This window comes from Chinchilla lanigera, unplaced genomic scaffold, assembly GCF_000276665.1.
Source record: "Chinchilla lanigera isolate Chin_1 unplaced genomic scaffold, ChiLan1.0 scaffold00088, whole genome shotgun sequence".
Classification (NCBI taxonomy): Eukaryota; Metazoa; Chordata; class Mammalia; order Rodentia; family Chinchillidae; genus Chinchilla; species Chinchilla lanigera.
The window spans coordinates 693,096-716,667 of record NW_004955489.1 but is presented as its reverse complement, the minus strand read 5'-3'; the positions used below and the strand labels follow the sequence as shown (position 1 = coordinate 716,667).

Sequence of the window (23,572 nt, the reverse complement as noted above, 5' to 3'; positions counted from 1 at the left end):
TCATATGTATAAGGTAAATTCTAGAACAACTATTAAGAAAAGAACTAAAAATATATTATAAAAAATATTAAAGCAATAAAAATATTTTATATAAAATTCCTAGAAAGACAAAAACTATTGCATATGACTCTGAAACAAATAGAAAATCTGAACAGACCTGCAAAGAGAATGAATTAGTACTTTAAAAAGTACACAGGGAAAATTTCACGCACAAATGGTGTCATAGCATGACTTATGCTAATTCTCCACCACAAGTAGAAGAGGAGGAAACACTTCCCAGCACATTCTGTGCGACCTACCAGCATCATCCTGGTAATTGCAGACAAAGACAACAAGAGGGCTGGGGATATAGCTCAGCTGCCCAGCACCCGCCTGGCAAGTGCAAGATTGTGAGTTTGATTCCCGGTACAAAAATATAAGTTAGTAAAGATACAACAAGAAAAGTGAAAACCAATATCTCTTGTGAATGGAGATACAAAAATCTTCAACAAACTGCTAGCAAACCAAAAACAGTAACATGTTAAGGGATATTCCTTAAACAAGTGGCATTTATTCCTGAAATATTTTACAAATAAATGTAAATTAAATAAACCATATTGATAAAAGACAAACATCACACAATTGTCTTAAAAGATACTTAAAAACATTTGACAAAATTTAATACCCCTTTATGATTTTAAAAAAAAAACACACTCAACAACCTAGGAATAAAAGAGAACTTGCTCAGCCTGATAAAGGGCATCTATAAAGACTCACAGCTAATGGTCAAAGTCAAGGATGTCTTTTCTCACCACTTCATTCAGCTCTGGCCAGGGCAATTAGTCAAGAAAGAAGTAAAACTGTCTCTAATCACAACTGACATGATCCTATATGTAGGACATCCAAAGTAATCCATCGTAAAATTATTAGAACTAATGAATTAAGTAAACTCTGAAAATAAGTTAAGGGAGCAATTCCATTTACAATAGCAGCAAAATAATCAAATAGGGCTAGGGATATAGCTCAGTGGTAGAATACTTGCCTCATAAGCACAAGGCCTTGGGCTCAATCTTTAGCACTGTGAACAAATGAATGAATGAATAAATAAATAAATAAATAAATAGAATAAATTTAACCAAGAAAGAACAAAATTTTTCTTCTGATATCATTGGGAGTTGGTGGACCACTTAAGAAGTGGGGGTTTAGGCATGTCCCTGAAGAGACTGTGGGACCCCAGTCTCCTCCACTTCCGTTTTACTTCTGGCCATGCAGTGAGTGGTGTTGTTCTTCTATGCACTCCTGCCACGATGAAAATCTGGCCACAAACTAAGCCATCAATCCTGGACTGAAACGTCTGAAACTGTGAACCAAATGTATCTTTTTTGCTTTATGAGTTATTGGCTCAAGTATTTTGCTATAGCGACAGAAAGCTGGCTAATGCAGATGTCAGTTTTGAAATTTGATCTTATCAAGTGCTGTTTCAATAGAATAGGCAAACGGTTTGAACAGGAGTGAAGTAGAAGGATTCACACCACCTGACTGCATGATCTGCTGTGAGGCTACAGTCACCAGGTCAGTGTGGAGCTGGTACAAGAGCAGACAAGATCAATCAATGACATGAGCAGGAAGAACTCAGGAAGAGATCTGCATACATGTGATAAATTGGTTGTCAACAGAGATGCAAAAGTAACTCAGTGGAGAAAAGAATAGTGCTGGAATAACGGAATTCCATACATAAGATAAACCTTGCTTCCAGCTTTGCATCATATGTGAAATCTAACTCATGTAAGACTAACTCATGTCGGCTTACATAAAACCTGTGGCCACATTAAACAATATCTCTTGGTCTTGTGACATAGAAAGAACAGAGCCCATCAAGTTAGATGCTTCACTGAGATTACAAGACACTTCAGAAATCCTTGTCAAGCCACCAAAATGTCAGCACCCTTTCCTAATGCTTACCTCTTTATCTTCCTCAAAATATTTGCTCCCTTTCTGTCTAACTTCTTTAAGGTTCAGATGAAATTCATCGAGCACCTAAACCTGTTGGCTTGGGCCTATTTGCATGGGTTAAATAACTAATACTTCCAACAGGTAGGAAGCCAAGGAAAACAAATTCCACTCAGATTTTATGCAGAGGAATTCTTTGCATAAAATATTTTCCATTTCAGGCAGAAGGTGGGAGGTAGGAGGAGGGGCCAATATGCAGGTGTGCTTCGTGTCAATTAGCAGCATGTTGCTTTTAATTATACCTTTACTCACAATTAAGTGCACCTGGCACAGGGCCATAGTTGTCATAAGAAAACCGAAAATATTACAGGAGCTGGCTGTACTCAAGGGTGAGCTTCATGTCTGAGGAACCTGGCCCCGCCCTTGAAGCCACGTGGGCCCTAAGCCCTGCTTTGAGAAGAATTAGGACCCTGACCAAAGGTCTGGAATCTCGGAGAATTCCCAGTGAATTAGGAACTCTACCCTCTGAGCTCAGTTTTCAAGGAGGTTGAGAAAGCTGAGGCTTAGACCCAGTTTCTCATTCTTTCCCCAACTCTTCATTAAGCAGACTGTGACTTCTTAAAGGCTGACAGCCCAGGCAAGTCGGGTTGATGGGAAAAGTGAGTGTTTCTGTGGGAAAGTTTATCCTTACTGGAACTTTTCATATTAAGAAGAGGCTTAATTGACATTGTTGTTCATGCGTACATCAACATTTTCTTCTTCTAGAGAATGTTTTATTTTACCATCGTTTAAGGCAGGAGGGGACAGATAGAGATGAAAAACTGCAACATGAAAATGCCCTACTTATTACTTGTTATGTATAGAAAATGATTACACGTGTCCCTCAGTCTGGTGTGTGTGTGTTGTGTGTGTGTTGGCCCAGTGCCATAGTTTGGATCCAAAATGTCCCCTGACAAGTATGGACATTGGTAGCCCATGGAAGTACTGGCAGGTAGTGGCACATTTAGGAGGCAGGGCCTAGTGGCAGGACAGTCACTAGAATGCGCCATTGAAGGGACCTCAGTCCCTCTTCTTCCCATGCCTTTTATTCATGCCATGAAGTGAAGATGAGTTCATGAGTGTTCACCATGAGGTGAACAGCCTCCTCTGCCATGTGCTCCTTCCCAGATGTGCTGCCTCACCACAGGCCCAAAGACCAAAGGCAGCCAGTCATGAATGGAAGCCTCTGAAATCACAAGCCAATAGAAACCTTTCCTCTTGTTAAGTTGACTTATTTCAGTCACTTGTTACAGTCAGGGAATGCCAACTGACATACCCAGGCTGGGTCTGGCATGTTCTAGGAGCTGAGTAGATGGTGGCCATTGTCCTTGGATAGGGAGAGGACAGTGGAGACAGTGAGTCAGAGGCTTTAGGGTGCATGTACTTAGCTAGGACTTTTTCATTATTACTAGTGAGAGAACTTAGACCCATTTATAGAAAAGGAGAGAGGGAGGAGGCACTGGAGGCTCATGCCATTACTCTGTGGTTGGCAGGTTTGCAACTGGTCTTGGATGATAGGATAAGATTCTCCTTCCATCTCCCCTCTGCACCTTTTCTGCCTGTTGGCATAAGTAGTTTCAAGCTATAAACTCTAAGTATTTCGGCTTACAAAAGCCTCAGGAGCCAGGCATGGTGGTGCATGCTCTCGTCCCAGCACTTGAGAGGTGGAGCCAGGAGGATTGTCACAAGTTGAGGCCAGCCTGGACTCCATAGTGATTCAAGGCCAGCCTGAACCATATAGCGAGGCCCTGTCTCCAAAAATAATGCCTCAGGAGCAAGGAGAAAGACATCCAGGGAGATCTGATCATCCCAGGTTAGCTCAACAGGAGGGATATTCTGGGGCCACAGACGCTCTTGCTGGGGAGTCTGGGACTGCCAGCCCCCCTTGCATCACATGAGCAAGTGGCCAGTGCTCCCCCTGGAAAGGGCTTTGGAGCGCAGTCAAGACCAGCCTTGCTTCCCTGGTGGATGACTCCTGCACTGGGCCTGGGGAGCTGGGAGGGGAGGAGAGGGTGGCAGGTGCAGCAGGTTTAAAGCGCCAACTCTGATTTCTTGTTATCAAAGACCATTCTGGGCATGCTTCAAAGTATTCCCAGAAACCCACAGCAGAAGTGAATCTTCTGTCCTCCTCAGGGGCTCCCCTCCTGGCCTGGCCTCAACCAACGATATTCCTAGTTTTAGAAATTCCTTTCCTTATAGTTTTTGGCTCTTAGTGGTGCTTTTTTTGATGAAAATGAAAACTCCCACCCTGCTGGGAGGCAGCTGAGCCCCACTCAATGCACAGTACACAGGCCTCCCTGACAACTCAGCCCAGACTACGGTCCCCCTCAGGGCTCTGGAGAGTGTCCAGGGTAGAGGAGGCACTCACTCAAGGCAGCCCATGTTCTGCTGAGGATGATGCTTCCCTGGCTCCTCCGGCCTCCACGCCGTCCCCAGGACAGCGGGGGTCCTGGGATCAGCTGCACAGCTGTGCCTCTCAGATACAGCACAGCTGTGCAACAGTGAGCAGAAGCACTGAAACAACACCCAGGATTTGGAGGCAGATTTATTCACATGGACGAGCACTGATCGAGATCATTCGCAGAATATCAGGTCCTGATCTCTGGGGGTCTAGGGCTTTTATATGATGTCTAAGCAAGAGGTACAAAGTTGAGACAGGACAATGTTGCAGTTCTTCTGATTAGCTAGCAGGGTGAGATCATCGGTTACAATGGTAGACTAATAATCATTAATTTATGAAGCTTGGTACAATGGTACAATCAGGCATTTTGTATATTTGGTTACACTCACATGGTTACTCAATAAAGTAGTTACAAAGCCATGTAGCAGTTACAGAGCTAGGCAGTTTCAAAAGAACAAAGTTTTAAAAAGAACAATGTCTCTTGTACAGTTTTTCCCTTTCATAGGAAGAGGCTGAGTACCCAGGCGCCCTGGGCCACGGTTTGCCTGGGCCTTAGGAGTGCTACCCAACCTGCCACTGTCTCCTTTGGAGGTCCTCCCATCCCCACTTCCTGCCCGCCAAGGGGCCATGTCAGTAACTCTTGGTTTATGTCACTGCATTAATTCCCTCAAGGTACTGTAACAAAGACTCATAGACCACACAGACTAAATAACAGGCGTGTATTGTCGCACAGCTCTGAAGGTAGAAGTCTGAGGTCAAGGAGTGAGTAGGTATGGTTCCTACTTGAGGCCACTGTCCTTGGTGCACAGAGGTGCTTTCTGTGTCACATCCCCCCCTTACAAGGGTCCTGGCCACAACACTGGAATAGGGTCACCCTAGTCATCTCACTGCCTCTTTAAAGGCCCTGTCTCCAGATGCAGGTGCATGTGGAGGTACTGGGGGTTAAGACTCCAGCATCTGGATGTAAGGACGGGAACTAATTCTGCCTGTGGCGCTCCCTTGTGGGAGAGACACTGTGACCGATCTGATGGCCATCTTCCCTGTGGTAGTTTTCTGTTCTGGGGCAGACATCCACCATGGGTCAGTGACCATCAGAGCTCCTCCTCAAGCCGAAGGCACATCTCCAATCTCTCTTGATTTCTAACTCAGCCTAATAAACCAGGCCACACCTCTCCCTGGCATGTCCTCAGATTCTTTTCTGAAATTAAGATCAAGAACCTGTCTGGGCCAAGATAAGATCTTCACTCCCTCTCCTCTTTGGACCCTCGCCATGGACTTGGCTTGGTGGCAGTATCCAGGCACCTGGGTGTGGACATGCTGCTACCACTGCTCCCTGTCTCTACCTAAGGGCCACAGAGCAGTAGGGGGTGGGTGTGAGAGCTCCTGTCCCCTCATCCCTGCCTGAGTACAAGGCTACACACTCACCCTTCACTCCTGCCCTTGCCGCAGGGCAGGGGAACACTCCGTCCATGCTGTGCTGTGAATGAGGGTGGTTTTCTCTCCCGCCATCAACCTGCTGTCCCGGGCAGGCCCATAGCAGGTGTTTAGGGCAGTGGGTGTCATGCAGGGCAGGGCCATCTCAGGAACTTCCAGAGAGAGAGGTTCCAGGCAGGGTCTTTAAGGAAGTGGAGGAAGGAAGAGACTCTGACTGACAGTCCCCTTGGCACATAAGAGACTGGACATCAGGAACCAGAGTGAGATCAAAGCTGTGGCTCTCCACCAGCCAGCTGTGAGTCTGGGGACAATTCGCTTAACCCTCTCCATCTGTGTCTTGGGATATTAATGAGACAATAGTCTCCACCGCCCTGCAGATCTGTGCGAAGAAGAAGCACTCACGAGCACTCCTGCCTTATAGACACCCAATCAATACCAGCTCAGACGGACTCTCTTCTTGGAGGAGGGAGATACCTTGCAAGCAGTACAGTGTGGTACCAATGATAACAGTTGTTGCTATAATTGATGGTTATTATTATCACCTCAACCTGGGGTGTAAACCTGTTCCTAATGTATATAAAATAAACCAAATGGTCACATGACCATTCCCTAACAGCTTTAATCAGGGGCCAAATTGGCATTAGAAGCCCAGAAATGTGTGTCTTGTTCCCCTGGGCTCAGTGGTCCAGCACATAGCCCCATTGCCTCCTCACCACCTGGGCCCTCTCTGTCCTAAATCTGACCTCCACTCCTCACAAAGGCCAAAAGCTAAAGTCTGGATTGGCCAACCACAGATCCAACCATGGCCTTCCCACCCCTCCCACCTTTCACCCCCACAGCATTCTCCTGCATCCCTTCCTGTGACTGACCAGGGCCTGGGGACTTGAGGTGCAGAGGACCCTGGGGAGCAGAGGTCTTTGTGTGGGCCCTGGTCTTTCCCTCTAGGTTTAAGAGAGCACTGGATGAGGGGCCTGTATTTACCCCCAGGAGAGGCTCAGGCTGACTCATATCACCCTTCCTAAGACTAAGAGGGCTGGGACAGGACAGGAGAGGGAACCTGGGTGGCTTGAGGGGTTTCTGCTTTCACCCTCAGGGCCGGAGGGTGGTACTCATTTCCTCACCCATCATGCATTGTGACCAACCCCACTGAAGCTGGAGGGCTCCAAAGAAAGGACCCCTTGGCTGGGAGTGTTCCTGGGGAGTCTGGATATATTCAGTATTTGGCAGATGCCTACAATCAAGAAATGCTCCCAAGAATGTGTGGGCACCTGAGGGAGCCAAGGACATTCTGCTCCTTGGACCTTGGGCGCTGTTCTTGGTAGTAGCTACTGCCAGCCCAAGGCTTAGGTGCATCTCTGGGCCTTGAGGGGCCATTGCAGTTGAGCTTGAATTTCACCACTGCTGCCCTCTGAAGCCCACTCTTCCCTCAGGCAGCAAGGACATGAAGGCTATGACATCTCCCCGGCACATGGACCAGGACTCAGGCCCCCTGCAGATCCTGGTGTGTGAGGCGCAGTTGTGATGGTGGGACTCGCCACCATGGCGCCAGTGCTAAACGTGACGCTGCACCAGGCTCCCACTGTGCCCCAGCCCCTGCTCCTCACGCACCTGTTTGTCAGCCTGATCACAGTGCTAGAGAACACTGAGCTGCCTGTTGGATATTCCCCAGATGGCAGGAAAGGCGCGGCCTGGCTCATTCCAAGCAGAACTCTTTAATGCAATTAGATTTCACCTTGTTAGATTGCCTTTGCCTGTCATGAGCTTTGGGGATTTTGATTTATTCATCTAATATATTTATTTCCCCTCATCCACAAATTTAATAAGTTCTCTAGGTCTTCAGCAATTATGAATGAGGTGTTGGCTGGGCTGTGGATGGTGCCCTGCAAGCCCTCAAAGGTCAGCGTTCCCTCATTAGAGTTGTGCAGCTAGTTGTAAGTTCTCCTAAGGACTTTTACAGATTCTCATTTAGAGAGACGACATCATCAAATTATGTACCACTCACATTTCCCTCATTGACTACATTTCCATCAGTCAGAAAAGAATTCAGCCCCCAGCTGGGCTCCTTTCCTGACATGTGCGCTGTCTTGATCATAAAGGGATCAGATGAGCATTGCGTGGGGGCTTCAGGAGTGACTTGTGAAGTCCCCCAGGAAAGGAGGACTTGGAAAGGACCTGAAAGAGGGTAAGGCAGCCCTCAGAGTGGAAAGGCAACCACTGGCAAAGACTGCAGACAGGGGAGAGAGACCTCACAGCAGCCAGAGTTCTCTCTGGTTATGAAGAATGAGAGGACACAGAGATCTCAGAACCAGCAGAAAGGTCATGTGAATGTTTATTACATAGAAAAGAGGGAAAGAAAGAAAAGATTTCTAAAGCCATATTTCTGAGGATAAAAAACCCACAAACTTGGAATGTCAAAGAGGTGCATGCTTTATGTATTTATAAGGGGAATGAATGTGTATATATAAATATATACATGGAGATATGTACATGGGTTTATTTCTCATGACAGGTATGGTGATGCTGCTTGAGTGAAGGAGTTTGAAGCTGGCAGGAGGCTAGAGAAACAGGGAGCCTGCTCAGGTCCTTGGGGTGCAGTGGGGACTCCTGAGCCATGGCCCACTCATCCATGTTCAAGGATGCTGGGCAAGCTATGCTGCAGCAGGCTTGGGCCCCAGATGGCAAGGTTTGGGCCAGAGCAATTCTGCAAACTTCCTTAGGTCTCCAGCATTGGTTGTTTTCCTTTAAGAAAAGCTCCGGTCTTTGGAATGGCCTGGAACTACCGCTGGGGTGGACTGGGAGCTCCCTGTGGGACTGGGTTGAAGTGAGCTAAGAGCACGAGAAGCCATGGTGAACACTGTCTGAGAACAGTGGAGATGGACAGCAATTTGGCAGACAGGAGAGACCCACAGAGTCAGCACAGCATCAGCCACTGCAGGTCACCCTGCAGCGCACAATCGTGTAGGTCTGGAGATACACTTGGAGCCTGTTGTCTTGTTTTCACAGTTGTCTTTTAAAATGGGGCCATGTATGGTGGCATGAGATTTAACTCCTGAAAAGGGCCAGCCACGGGTTCCCACAGGTACCACCACCTTCTCCCCTTCTTCCACCGCTGCGGCAAGGAGTGGGTCTGGGCGCAGAATGAGGTCTCAGGAGAGAAGACTGTGGCAGCCCCCAGAGGGCCCCAGGTGAAGGATGCTCTCCCCTCACCTTCCTGAAGGCCCACCTCGTCTCTACCCACAGAAAGCTGTACTGAGGGAAAGGAGGATGAGCACAGCCAGGCTGGGTGAGGTGGGGGCTCTGTGCTCAAAGATCCCAGGAGGAAGAGGGCCCTGGAAAGAGGGAACAGGTGCACATCTGGCCAGGGAGCAGAGGGCCCCCCAGAAAGGAGGCGTGGTCTCTCTAGGTGAAGCTATCCTCCTCGTTCAGCAGTCAGGGGGCTCTGTGTGTGTGTGGGTGTGTGTGTGTGTGTGTGTGCCCGCGCTTCTGCCCTCTTGCATAAAATTGTGGCAGCCACTGGGGAGCCCAGACCAGCCTGGGTGTTGAGCATTTTCGTAAATCTAGGAAGGGAGAGGGCAGGGAACTGAGGTCCCCAGCTAATCCACATGAAAGACTTCAGGACTTGCGCTAGGAGTTTCAGCACACATGCAAACTGGACCTTTCTGCCCTCAGACAGCACCAGGACGGCCCTGGAATTTTAGAGGCCCTGGGCTGTGGGCTGCCAGGCCTTCAAGGCACTAAGCAGCCCCACAACAGGAGCACAGTGTGCTAGGCAGGGCAGGGCCCGCCATGTCTTCAGCTTTGATAGAAATGGGGAAAAATGACAGCTGCCCAGGGTCTACTGAAGGTTAAACTGAGGCCCGAGGCATCCCTCACAGCACTGGGGCCAGAACTCACTCCCGGGATGTGGGGGCACTTGGGATCACTCTGGCTGGGATTGATCCCATCTCTTTGTGTTATGGGGTTTAGGGTGGGATGTACTATGAGCACGAGAGCTTTCCCCACCTCTGGGACCCCAGGAACATTCAGAAGCTCTAAAATGCCACCCGGAAGAAAGCTGAGGAAAATGCAGGACCCTCCCAGCTACCTGCTCAGTCTGACCTGTTTATACACCCATCATCTGATGAAAAAGGACTGCCTCACTGGCACTGGCACTCACAGGGTGCTTTCTGCATGAACTGATGCCAGGTAGGGAGCATCTCACTCCGTCCAGAGGAGGAGAAGTAGCCAGCGGCGCTGGCTTCCAAGTGTCCCCCAAGCCAGAGACCCCGAACCACATGTGAGGCTGGGTCATCTGAGTACTGGCCGGAGAGCTGGGGGTCCTCAAAAGGCTGTTCCCTCATGCCCTGTGATGGGAGCCTCAGAGGACGCCAGCAAGAAGGATGGCAGCGGCCGCAAACTGCACTCCCAAACCCTCCCCGGAGACCTCACACTCACACCCCAGGCTTCTTTGCCAGTGCCACTAACAGTGAAGAGCAGCCAGAGTCACTGTGATGGGCCTGGGAGCCAGCACGGCTCGGGGGCTGATCACCCTGCATCCTGTGTATCTGCGGGGCAGAAACCCTGAGGTGGGAAAACGGGGCTTACTCTTTGGGTTAGGACCAGGCAGCTCCAATGCCAGCTCTGTCTCCAGCCCCATCATATCAGACCCCGCGAGGCCTGCTCATGCCAAGGCATGCAGCTTGGGGAGAAACAGGACAGGGCACACTGTGGGAGGGGGCGGGGGCCTGGGGCTCCTTCCCAAGATTGGTTTCTTTCACCATCCTATGTCTGGGGGGTGAGGGCCTCTTCTGAGGACCCTCTCTGGGCTGCCCGCCATCTCCCTCCTCCTGGGCAGGACTGTCAGGTGCTCTGCCTCCGCTGGGGGGCCACACCCAGCACTGCTCCTGTGAGACTCTGGAGAGCTCAGCATAGGGAAGGGCGATGGGCAGGACCACCATGCAGGACTGTTTATGCAGTCCTGTAGGTCTGGTGTAGTGGAGGGAGGAGACCCTGCTGACTGTCCCTTCCTTCCCTCCCCTCGGCACAGCCAACACTCGCCCAGGGCAGGGCCAGCAGTGTGTCAGCCTAGGGCTGGGCTGGGGCAGGCAACACGGCGAGCCCAGGGTGCTGCTGGCTCCTGCTGTGCCTGCCACCTGGCCATCCCAGTCTGAGGTCCTCAACAGCCCCCCAGGACACCCCAGCTGCAGGGGCCTCATTCCTAGCATCAGGGTCCCACTCTGGCCCTGGTGTCACCATTAGGCCCAGAAATATCTCACTCTCTGTGACTCCTACAGCCAGGCAGCATCTGCCATACACTGACCCAAGGGAGGCTGGGAGGGAAAGGTGCCCTCCACTTCTCCATCACCCTCCATCACCCTCCATCACTTTGTGCTGGCCTTTGAGCAAGAGAGGCAAAGCCTCACAGTCACCGGGGGCTGCCAGCCAGTTGATATCTGCTGGCTGGAGAGCCCTGCTCTTCAGCTGGCTGCTGTCTCATACATGAGCGCCCCCATCTGATGTCCAGGTGGCCACCGTTGTCCCCTTCTACTGAGATCAACGCTGAGGCCATGTTATGTCTCCAGGGGCTGATATTTGGAGCTGGCCGCGCCCCCTCACCCTCCCTGATGCACCATTCAGCAGCAGACTCAGGCTCCCTGCCCCAGTCCCCTGGAGAGGCCCCCAGGCTTCCTGCTTTTGACTTTGCGAGCAGCGTGGGGGAGGGGGCTCCCAAACACACACGCCCCTGTATTAAGCCATCCCACATGGGGACTCATACTGACACCTGCCACTCCAGAAAACCCCACCTGTGTCTGGATCGCGTCACTAAACATGTGACATCTCTTCGCTACTCCCTCAGCAGCCACCCCAGCCCCATCCAGGAGAGTAAGTCTCCGCTCCCTGAGTCCCTCCAGAGACTTGTCACTCAGGGAGCAGCCGGCGAACTCGGGGCTGGGGTGGGTGTGGGTCGTGGGCCACACAAGGGGGTGGCGGAGTGGTGTCATCGGACTCCAGGGGTGGCTCCGTTCTCTGACTCGGCTTCCTCGAGAGCGACCCTGCCCACCAGAGGATGTGTGCACAGAGCCAAAGGCTTGGGGTCTTTGTGTGGAACCAAACCTGACCCCAGGCCTCGAGATACTCAGGGCTCTCAACAGGGAGTGTCCCCCGAGTCTTGGTCTGGTGGGGTCACAAGGAAGGGGCGGAGGAGGCCGGGACACTGCCCAGCGTCAGAATGTGCAGGCAGCCTGGGCTGTGAAGGACGGAGGACCCGTAGGTCAGAGAACTCGCAGGGGCATGGAGGGTGGGCAGGAGGCTTGGGCAGGAGGCTCGGTCAGGGCCCAAGGGAGCCAGGGTCTGGAAGGGGTCCTGGGGAGTCAGAAAGCTGCCCAGTTGCTGCTCCCCGGCAGGACTTTGGTTGCTGAGCCCAGTGCGGCATAGGTGGGCTGGACCCCTGGTGAGGTGGTCCTGCTTCTCCCTTTCCGGACTCTAGCAGCAGAGAAGATGGCCAAGTGGCTTTCCTGACCGAGGCTTGACAGGCAAGAAGCACCTCCTGAGGGGGGTCACACCCAACTGGTGCCTTCTGCATTATACCAGTGGAAAGAAGAGAGATGAAAGTAGCCGTCCAGGCACTGTCTGGGGGATCTCCCTTCTTGCCCCTGCAGACTGGTGCCTGACACAGTAACCTGCACACCTGTCAGTTTCTGCCTCCGCCACTTACAGAGAAGCTGTGTAAGGGCACGGTCCCTGGTCACCCGAGGACCCTGTGCTTTGCTGGCAGTCTGTCCTCCAGAGCTCCTGCTTGATGGTAGGGTTTTCAGATCGAGGCCCACAACCTCACAGCATTGCTTCACTCTCTGGAACCCCATGAGCCACACAACAGTCACTTTCTGCCCGTGACTGACTTAGTGGGGAGACCTGACCTGAACAAGTGAGGTTATTTGCAGTTCTCACGGATCTTGGCGCATTGGACTCATCATGTGTCTCTCCACAGAAGTGTTCGCACATTTGCTGGTGCTCAGGGTGGCCCAACTGTTAGGAGGCTGCCCGGAAACGCAAGGGAAATGGATCACATCATCTTTCTCAGATCCAGAAGTTCTGCATTCAGAGACTTGTGTGGCTCCAAGGTTTTCAGAAAAAGCCATAAGGGCCAGGTGTGATACTGAGTCCTCTGAAGAAGGCTGCCCACCCTGCCCCGTGCCTCAGTCTGGCGTGTCTGGGCCTGAGCATCTGGCAACTCTGGCCATTGTGCCTGAGGGATGGAGTCACGGCCCTCTTGCCCAGGGAAACCAAGCTCAGACCCATGCAGCCCCAGCTCTCAGCAGCAAGTAGGCTGGGACGCAGCCAGACACAGCCCTGGGCCAGCCGGGAGCACAGGCCCTGTCCTCAGCGGGCAGGCATCTGGCCATCTTCACTCCCACCCTGCCACTGCCCCGGGAGGCCAGAGTGAATGTGAAGGACATCAGTGAGGCAAGGAGGCAAAAGGAAGTGCACGCAGTCATCCTGGCAGGGCCCACAAAGGCCCTGCTCGGTGCTACTGAGGGCCCGGCAGCAGGCAGTGGGCTCTGCCAGGTGAGAACGAGCCCGCTGAGCGCCCCAGCCTGTCTCTGCACCTGCGTGCCCATCTCCTCCCTGCTCCCTGATGCTCCAGGTGCCTACACAGCTTTCCCAAGCAGGATGGAGAGCCAGCAGCCCTCAGAGCCTGCTGGGCAAAGCAGATGCATTTTTGAAATAAATAACATATTGTTTAAAATACCCCCTTTCCACCCCAAATCCAGGACACAGCAGAAGAGCATAGAAAGGTCCTTGGGTCCAGAGCGCCTGGTGAAGCCCCCTCAGGGCTGCTCTGGGCTCCCTGGCAGGTCCCATGGGCTCACAGCTGCTGGGGGATGCCCTGTTCCTTGTACCCTGTGAGGAAGAAGAGAGATGGTCAGACACTGGCATCTTTATCATTTCTCCAGGAGGTGCCCCCAGACCAGAATGAGCTCTTGAGGCCTTATTCATGCCCCAGCGTGGATGGCCACTGTACCAGGGCACAGCTTCTCCTAAGGGCTTTGACTTTTTAATGGAAAGCAAGTTATGAATCAAGATCGTGGCCTATTGGGTTCACTGAGGGAATATTTAGGGTGGAACCCAGATGCTGAGTCCACGCCCTGGAAGCCACGGTAGGTTAGTGTCCCCTGCACTGGTCTGTGTGATGTTGGAAAGCAGAGCTTGGGGGAAAGTACAGGGAGGGCCCCCAACTGCTGGGCATGGGCACAGGTCGGGGAGGGGAAGGAAGACAGGAGGAAGCACACAGGAGGAGGCCGCAGCTGGAGGGTTGGCACAAGGAAAGGGGTAGGAACGCTGAGCCCTGAAAACATTGCCGATAATCATGCACTTTCCGAAAAAAAAAAGTTTTTTTATTATTATTATTTTGTGGGACCAGAGATCAAACCTAGGGCCTCAAGTGTGCTAAGTGACTGCTCTGCCATCGTGTGACATCTCAGGCCCTTTGGCAACGTTGGAATACAGATGACAGGAAGGAACTGGTGCTAACTGATCTGGGTGAAATCACATTGTTGAGGTTTCAGGAGTGGACTGTGTGGGCCACTGCCACCATGGCCCAGCGAACTTAGCCTGGAAAGGTGCTTCCTGGACTCAGCTGGCTTTTCCTCGCCATGTGGCCGACCCCTCAGCAGGCGTGGGTGCTGATAATCCAGCTCACAGGTGGGGCGGGAAGGGGGATCGGCGAAACAAGAGTGGCTGAGCTCAGGAGTCGCATGGACACTTAGGGACTTGTTTTGCTCAGCACACTCCCTCCAGCTATGTTTAAACATTTCCCAAAACTGAAAGCTAGAAATACAAGCCTGTTGGCCAACAAACGGCAGGGTGTGTATAGGGATGAGGGTGCGCCTGGTAGGGAGCGAAGGGCCAGGCAGCCTCCACACAAGACTGTCACCAGACAGTTGCCAGACTCACCTTGGGAAACTGCAGCAACACAGGGATGCCAGGCAGCAGGGGAGGAGCAAAGGCAAAAAGAAAACAGTATGAAAACAGAAGCCCTGGGGGCTGCCTGTGATCTAAACTGAGGGGGGCCCGTGGCAGGTTGGCTGCACTGGTGGCTTCTCTGGCACCGGGGCCTCAGGCACGGGGAGCTCTATCCCGTGGTGACTAGGTGGTCAGCACATGGGTGTGCGACATGGCCAGGATAGGGGCACCCTGCTCTTGATACTGACCAGAAGCACCGGCTGGTGCCCCCTTGGTCCCCCACATCTCAGCCACATCCGCCTCGATACTCATCTCCTGCCCTCCTTCTCTTCCCAGCTCCAGCCCATGCTGGCCTTGAGACGAATTCCGCAAGGATCTGGGGAGGGACAGGACAACCTCAGGATGCTGCAGTGACCTGCCTGGTCCCAGGCCTGAGGTGCCTGGGCTGCAGGGTGAGTGATTTCTATGGACGGCAGCAGCATGTATAAGCCTAATGCTCTGCGGGAGATCCCAGCTCCAGGATGATGCTGTCTGAACAGACGTTTGGATCAATTGGATAGCAAGTGTCCTCACGGACCAGCAGCATCTGCCATGGGTGTGGCAGCAGGAAGAGCCCACCTTAGACCTGCCAAGTGTTTATTCAGACTCAACCGAGTCAGGCTGTTGTTGGTCATTTGTTATTACCAGTATAACTAGAGCAGCATGCTTGTACGTTCTTGGCCATATTTTATGCTTCCTTCTTTATTTTTCTGGTTTGCCTCTTAGGAGTTTTTCTTGATGCTATATTTTCTGGCGACAGCCTGGAGAGTGCCATAAGAAAGATCACCTTGTACCATTACAACTGAAAAGTTTCTTTTACTTTCATGGGAAGGAGCTGAGTGAGCCAGCAAGAACAGCCCCTTATCCACTGTCTAGGACAGGAGTGAGTTGCAGTCATTCCTTTCACAGGGCCGCCTGGGACACACACTCCATCCCTCAGGGGCAAGTACTGATTGCATGAGGGTGGGGGTAATTTTGGGGAAAAGGGCAAAGACCCCCTTTTGAGATGGGTAGTGAGTCTGCTCAGACCAGGAAAGTGGGCAACAGCAGGATGTGGCTGCCTTTCTTACATGACTCCCCAGAAATCATTCTCAACAGTTCGGCACAAAGACAGCATGCCCAGAATCAGTGTACACACACCCAAGGAGCTGACTCTGGTCCCCAGAAGAGATCAGGGGGCTGGGCAGGGAGCAGCCAGGCTGGAGGGTCCTGCAATGCATATCCTGGGGCCCTGTAAGCCCCCATACCCACCAAAGAGCAAGTTCTTGGCCAGGTCAGCAGCCAAGGTGATGAAAGGTGAGGGGGTGACACTCCCCTCTTCTGAGGTCTCATTGCCTCCAGGGCTAAGGAGGGGGCTCTTCAAATTATCATGAATGTTTGAACACTTTGGTTCCTGGGGGTTAAGGGTGACCAAACACGAGAACAGATGGGTCCCTGATTTAAGATGGTTCAACTTGTATTTTGAGCTTACAATGGGTTTAGTGAAGTACTAGGTACATTGTGACAAGGTAGTTTGCACTGGTGATGGTTCCTTGGCACACAACCCCACAGTAAGCTCAGGAGCACTGGATACCAGAAAGCTCTGGAGGTCAACTCAGCATCCACACACCTCCAATGAAACCTATGCTATGACCCAGGCCTATTCCCTGCAAAGCTTCCTGACACCTGTGCTTTGGAGCCTGAATGTCCCTGAAGGCCCATGGGTTATAGGCTTGGCACAGGGTGGTGTTGTTGAGAAGTGGGAGCCCAGTGAAGGTCCTCATGGTTACTGGGGATATGCCCTTAAGGGGACTGTGGGACCCTATGTCTTCCCCTCTCTCCTTTGGCTCCCAGCCATGAGGTAAGTGGCTTTTTGTTCTGCCATGTGTACTCCCTATGGTGTTCTGCCCAAACAGCCCAAAACAACAAGGCCAGCTGATCTTGGACTGAACCCTCTAAAACTGTGAGCCATAATAAACCTTACCTCTTTATAAGCTGACTTCAATATCTGTTACAGTAATGGAGAGCTAATATACTAAAGTTCCCCTACCTGGCCAGACCCTTAGTTTGATGAACAGATGAGCCAGTCAGAGGGGCTCATAGGATTCAAAGACAGAGCCTTCCAAGGGCAGATACACCATTGTGGTTTGGTTGGGAACAGGGTGGGGGCTGCAAACCATCCCAAAGGCCCTTAGGAAGTATCCTAGTTCCCTCTGGGAAATTGTCAGCCTGCTTTGCTACCAGCAGTGCTCTATACCCCTCTCCAAAATGGAATGGCCCTTGAGCACAGGCAAGTTAACATGAGGGGACTTGCAGGCCTGCCTTGGTCTCTGCCTGCTCTGTGAGGTGGGTGTCCCAGTCCTCTCCCTGAGAGGCAGCCCCGGTCCCAGGGAAGCCCTTCCTTCTGGAAAGGAGTTTCTTCACTGCTCCTCAGCTTATGCCTCCCTGGAGGCTGGACAGGCTATGTTCCTCTTCCCGCTCCTGCCAGACTTTGGCTGCATGACATCTTCCTGAGTTGCTCTAACTCTGGACCTGCGTCCTCCCTGACCTCTGCTCCAGGAGGACCTGCTTCTGGGCAGCTAGTCTAACTGGTCTACCCGCAGTGCTGGCTCTCACTCAGGCTCCGGTACTGCATCTTCTTCATTAGTCTCTGACCCTGGCCCAAGCATATGTGTGCCCTTCACAGAATCCCAGTGAGGGCTGAGTCAGTGTGGATCATTCTAGATCATTCTAGAGCCCTTGAACCCTGGCCTTCCCCTTCTGTCTTTGCTGCCCTTACCTGGTACGGCCTTTCTCCGGCTGTGGCAGTCTCTTCAGTGAATGGCCTGCTAGGTGAAAAGTGTGGGGCGGGGCGGGTGGGATGAAGGGCAAAGTGCCTGCGATGTGTCCTGGTTGTATCCTCTGCAGCCCGATGGGTGGGAACATGCACGGCGTACACAGAGAGACCTGTCTGCACAGCTACTTAAGATAGCTGGCGCCTGATTCCAGACTGCTAGGTTATTTTAAAATGATAATCAAGCCATTAGTAAACCTGATTTTGTAACTTTACGCCTTCTACAGAACAGTTTTTTTGTCTGAATTAAGTTTGCATTAAAAGATGATGAAGATCCACCCAAAACAAATGAGGACTAGTGAGGCTTTAGCATCAAAGAGTAAAGAGCTTAGATTAATCAGAGGGGGGATCACACGGCTCTAGCTGTAAAAATACAGCTCTAGTGTTTCCTGTGTGCAAAGCTGCCACGTAGCCCCGTCCTTTCTGGAAACTGCAGGATGGAGACAGCACAGTGGCGCAGGGGATGTGCCCCCCATGCTCCTCCCAGGGCTGCCAGGCTTGGAGTTGGGGCTGTTTCCTAGACAAACAAGGTGACTACATGTCCTGGCTGGACAGGGGTCTCCTCCCCATCTCATGCCTGTGACTCAGGGTTCTGCAAGGACTGTCAGTCTGACACACACTCTGAATTCCCTGCAGCCTCTAGGTCAGGTATGGAGAAGAAGACACAGGTGAGCCCTGGGGATGGGCAGGCCCTTGGCCAGTCATGAAGACCTCCGCATGCAGCCCAACCTAGAGCCCCTACTCCAGCCCTCACACCCTGCCAGACCCGAGTCCCACTGACAGGTGTAGTGCTGGCAGCTACTCACTGGCGAGGATGACCATGTCCATGCCCCAGAAGATGCTCATGATCCAGCCCACCATGACGATGGCCGTGAGGATCTGGATGAGGGCCGCCGCGATGTTCAGCCAGAAGACACAGCACACATGCCTGTCGGGGAGGTCCGTGCGGGCTCCACACAGCACAGTGAAGGCTGAGACAAAGGTCCCTGTGAGAGAACAGAGCATCAGCATCAGGAACACAGGGGGCAAGGGGGTGTGCTCATCTGTCCCAGGCCAGCTGCCTACCCCCCAAGAACTTGAAGAGCAGCAGTTCTCACAGCCTGGCCTCGGAACAGCACCCCTGCCCATCCTGGAGTGGGCAGGGGCCACCAGGAGGAAGCAAGACGGGGCACACCCTGGGGCCTTTGGGGGCACAGAAGTCACAGGGCATGCAGTCCCAGGGGAAGAAATGGCAGGGCACCCCCCACAGGCAACAGTGGGAAGGACAGGACAGCTGTATACATCAAAGGTTCTAGAACCAAGGAGTCCAGAGTGGGGAGCACGTACTGCTGGAGTGACACGAAGGTAGTCAGAGAAGGTAGAGGGGCAAGTGATGACCTGCACACCCAGGGACAGGAGCTGAGACCCAGAGGCCAGCAGTGTGGAGGAGGAACAGGCCATGCTAAGGCCCTTAGCATGTGCCCTGACAGGTCCCTAGACTGCAACATAGGGCCAGAGAGCCCAAGGTCTACTGGGCATCTTCCAGGTGCCAAGCAGTGTCGGGCTGGCCCACCTTCCCCTGCTCATCCTCTTATTCCCATGGGTAACAGTACTGTGCTCACTAAGCGGTCTCTGAGCCCACCTTGAAAGGCAGAGGCATTGTGCCTGTCTGTATCAGCTTCCAGTGGCTGCTGGAACAAGGTACCCCAAACATCATAGTTTAAGCCTCACACCTTTATTCTCACAACTCTATGAGTGGAATCGGAAGAGTCTGCAAAGCAGCTGCAGGGGGGTGTCCTGCTGGAGGCTCTGGGTGCAGCCCCTTTCCTTGCCTGTCCCTTCCCAAGGCACCTACAGTCCTTGTCCACGGCTCTGCCTCCATCCTTAGAGACAGGTACCTTCTCTGAGACCCCTCCTGCTTCCCTCATGCAGGCCCCTAGCAATTGCAAAGCTCAGAGAGTGTGCAGCTGCAGGTTCTAGGACAATCTAGTCGCCAGTGAAGCCTGTGCCCCAGCACAGAGCTGGGCAGCCCTATGGGGCCTCACAACACACACAGGGGCTTCTGGACCATCCTTGCTGGGGACAAGGCTGAGGAGTCACAAGGAGGCCCCTGTAAAGTCTCCCCGGGTTCCAGTGTAGTGGGGAAGCTCCTCCTCCTGCTCACTTGGCAGAAGAGCGTGGGAGGAATGGGTATGCAGCTTGTGGAGGCAGAGGTGATAGTCACCAGAGGAGGGGGTGCTAAAGGGCAGCAGAGGTGAAGGAGGAGTTGATGGGGACAGAGCAGGGGAGTGACTGGGTCCTTTGTGGAGGGCTACAAATACCTGCCTGAGCCTACAGGAAATGGGTCTTGCACAGAGTTCTGAGCAGGAAAGTGATGCAGGGGGAAAAGCTAATTTAAGAAAATCAGTGAATTAAAATTAAGCAATTTAAGAAAATTAATCTGTCAGTAGGGTGTTGGTGGATTTAGATTGTCTGAGATGGGAAAGACAGAGAGGAGAAGCAGCAGCTGAGAAATGACAGGGCTTTGGTGGTGGACACAGGAGAACACAGGGTACTCGCAGGCCATCAGGAAGCATGTGCCACCACCCTTTGTCCTGCTGGCATATCACACACATGGGATGGTGATGAGCATAAGCTGACACCATTACACAAGAGAATACTGAAGAAGTAGAAGAAATGGCAGGAGAGGAACAAGCGTATGTGGGGGAAAGGTTAAGGGACGATCTCCCATTTACTGCACACTTGCAGCGGGATGGCCACATGCTGCCCTCTACCTACATTACCTTTCCTTCTTAAAACTACTGGAGGTGGTTATCATTCTCCCCATTTTACAGACAGGGACACCAAGGCTTAGGGAGACTAAACTATCATTGCCCGTTGTTGCAGAACCCAGATTGAAACTCCATCTGTCTAGACTAGAAGCCTGAGTTCTTTTCAGTCTAGGGTGCGCCATTCTTATACTAAGAAATAAGAGAAAACCTTCATCCTTAATGCTTTTCAAATATCCTTGAACTGCTCCATGAAGGGTCCCAAGACAGATGGCACTGTCACTGGTGGGCGCTGGCTGAGCTGCAGGGGCCTCTCTCTCTGTAGCTGTCTCCTGCCCGGGAACAGGAACAATGTTCTGTGTGGTAGAACCCTATCAAATGGGCTCTTCTGAGGGTGAGAACGGCTACATCGGTGCATGTCCTGTGGCTCCGTTCACACATATGGTATGTGTGTGAAAGTCCTGTATGTAAGGAAGCTGTTCCTGAACTCAGAGACTCCACATTAGGAGGGCATCTCTCCATATCCTGTCAATAGATGGACTCTCCTCCATCACCAGCCTGGTTGGGGCTAGCAGGGCCTTCCGGCACTGGTCTGCTGCTGGCAGGGAGGGAAAGTTGGGAGCCCAGCCCTCTGTGGACGGCAGGGCTCGCACTGTGAATGATGTTTGCGAGGCTCTGGGTCACATGGGGGAAGATGAGCTGGCTGCACTTATTTCAAAAAGGAAATGGCTTAGCATGGATGTGGTAGGGAGATCTTTGGCCAATAACCTCTCTTTTACCCATGTCAACATAGTCCTGACAACTCTAGCATGTGTACAGAGTGTAAACCCATACTGACTGACACACTGTGTTAATTTAGATTTCACTAATTAGGAGACAGTAATCACGGATCCCTTTTGCCATAGGAAGTCATATATACCATAGAAGGTAATGGTTATGTGCATGGATTGATAAAATAAAAACATGGTTTATTCTCTTCAGCCATAAGTTTAAGAAATGATGTTAGCACATTTTCATGAGAAGAGGCGTTATTTTAAATGTCTTACCCATTAACTAAAGATCTCCACCTAACCACATGTGTCAGCTCTAATTCATTCCATGAGTGCTACTCAGATGCCAGTGCTGGGTCCTGGGAGTAGGAAAGGGGGCAGGTGAGGGGCATGTGGTCCAGCCACCTAGACACTCCTGTCTGGTGGACCCTGGGTCACAGAGGCACAGCTACAAATCTGGCCACCGCAGGGGGAACGTCACAGAAGAGCAGGCAAGGTCCCAGATGTTGACGAGAAGGCGGCGATCTGGGCGTGAAGCATGTGTGGGGGCAGGAGGTGGACAACGAGGCCAGCTCTGTGGGGATGTCAGGGAAAACTTCATAGACTAAGAAAATGAGACTTGATGGGCAGGGGTCAGATTAAGGAGGGGTGCAAAGGACCAACCAGGAGCCCCAGGAAGGGAACAGACAGGGGTTGGAGGTTGGTTTGAATTTCAGAGCAGACCCTGTGACCTCAAGGAAGAGGTCAGAGAGGTAAGACCGAGGCCAGGAGAGAGGTGGGAGACCAGGTGGGGCTGTTGGCAGGGAGTGGGCCTGGTGGCGCGTCCCAGGTGGGCGGCCCACTGGGTACCAGGGTGAGGGAGGAGCACTGAATGGCTCTGGGTTCCTGCCTTCCCACACTGAGGTAGGAACCCCAGAGGGGCTCCTGAGACATGGGAGAGTCGATTTCTGGCCTTGGAAGTCACCTGGAAGTGAATGAGGTCACCCTAGGGAGGGGTAGAGTTTATAAGGAAAGATCCTGGGGACATCAAGATGTTGGGGGTTAGCACAGAAAGAGCAGAGCAAAGGAAAAGAGAGGACTGCTCAGAAAAGTCAAGAGCCTCCCTGAGGAGAGAGGAGGGAGCAGGATGGGGGTGGGCCGCCCTTGGCAACAGTGAACACAGTGTCACCACGATCAGTGGCCTTGGCAGGGTGGTTGGGAGAGGGACAGGGCTGACAGCAGGACACCAGGCCTGAGGAGGGAGTGACTGGGGCTTCCAGGATGCAGGAGGTCACTCCCCCCCGAGCGGGAGAGTCAAGAGGGGTAAGCTTGCCTAGAATGAGCTGCCAGGGAGGGGAGTGAATGCAGATGTAACAGATGGGCCAAGAGGATGTCGGGGTTCTTCAGGAAATGAGAAGGTAGCTCCAAAGAGGAGTTTTCCAGGTCAGTCTGTACCTCAGAATTCCAAACCAAGCATCTGCAGATTCTAGGGCCACCTCCGGGCCCCTGCAGGCAAGGGATAGGAGCAGGGAGTGCTTGATATGAAAAATAAAACAGGGGCCAGGATGTCTCAGTGGTAGAACACATGGTTAGCATGTGCAAGTCCTGGACACCAAAACATACATACATACATACATATGTACATATTACATACATAAATAAACCAACAAATAAATGTTCTCCCACTGATACTATTAGACAGCCAAGTCTGAGGGTCCTCACATTGAGGAGTGGCAAAATGAGCTGTGCAGATGTAGACTCAGGAAGCCACACACTGCGCAGGTGACTAACGGCCCACAGCTCTGCCTTCCCTGTCCACCAGCTTCCCCAGACTCAGTGCTGAGCCCACCTCCTACTCAGCAGACTGCACCCCAGGGCATTGCCATGGGGCAGCCCCAAGTGGCAGGGGAAAGGTGGTGAGAAACCGCTTTGAGTGTCTACTGTAACCCCAAGGAAACAGAAGCTAGAGGAGCAGAAAATAGGACCAGGGCTGGGGCCCAGTGCGCCGATACAGGATGACTCCTGCCTCCTGTCTTCTCAAGCGCTGGGGCAGCAGGCTTTGGATGCTGTCGGAAGACACTGCTGGCCTGTCAGCTCGGTTGCCCTGAAACAGAGTCCAAAAAAAGGCTCTGCTGCACAGGCAGGAGAGTGAGAATTAAAAGACCCATCACAGGGTCAGAGCCCAGGGGTATTTGGTGGTGCATTGTGAGCTGAGCATATGTGAGGTGTGAGTCCCCAACATGCATGCACACACACATATACATGCATGCATATATACGCATGTGTGCACGCACGCACGCATGCACACACACACACACAAACCAGCCCAGGCAGCAACCGGGTCCTCTCTTGGAACCGCACTGAGACACTCATCCTAAAAGTGTCTTGTAGAGCAGCTCAGGTCTACAGGGAGACCAGGGAATAGAAAACCAGTAAAGCATAGTGCTAAGAACAGCACAGCACTTCTGGTATTTCCATC

The 23,572-nt window shown here is 52.2% G+C and overlaps 1 protein-coding gene across 4 annotated transcripts in view; it reads right to left on the bottom strand.

Annotated features, from left to right (window-relative positions):
* Nucleotides 1-8,114: 8,114 nt before the first annotated feature.
* LOC102012204 (chromosome unknown open reading frame, human C1orf95) overlaps nt 8,115-23,572 on the bottom strand; it is a 43,004-nt gene continuing 27,546 nt past the window's right edge. For 2 of the 4 annotated variants that reach the window (XM_005404496.2, XM_005404499.2), the window contains 3 exons: nt 18,404-18,583; nt 14,738-14,746; nt 8,115-13,684 (listed from right to left, as the gene is read on the bottom strand). In XM_005404496.2, the coding sequence (XP_005404553.1) occupies nt 13,612-13,684; nt 14,738-14,746; nt 18,404-18,583 (262 nt within the window). In that variant the 3' untranslated portion in view covers nt 8,115-13,611. The remainder of the gene's footprint in view (nt 13,685-14,737; nt 14,747-18,403; nt 18,584-23,572) is intronic. The other 2 variants (XM_005404497.2, XM_005404500.2) reach the window with 1 other exon arrangement.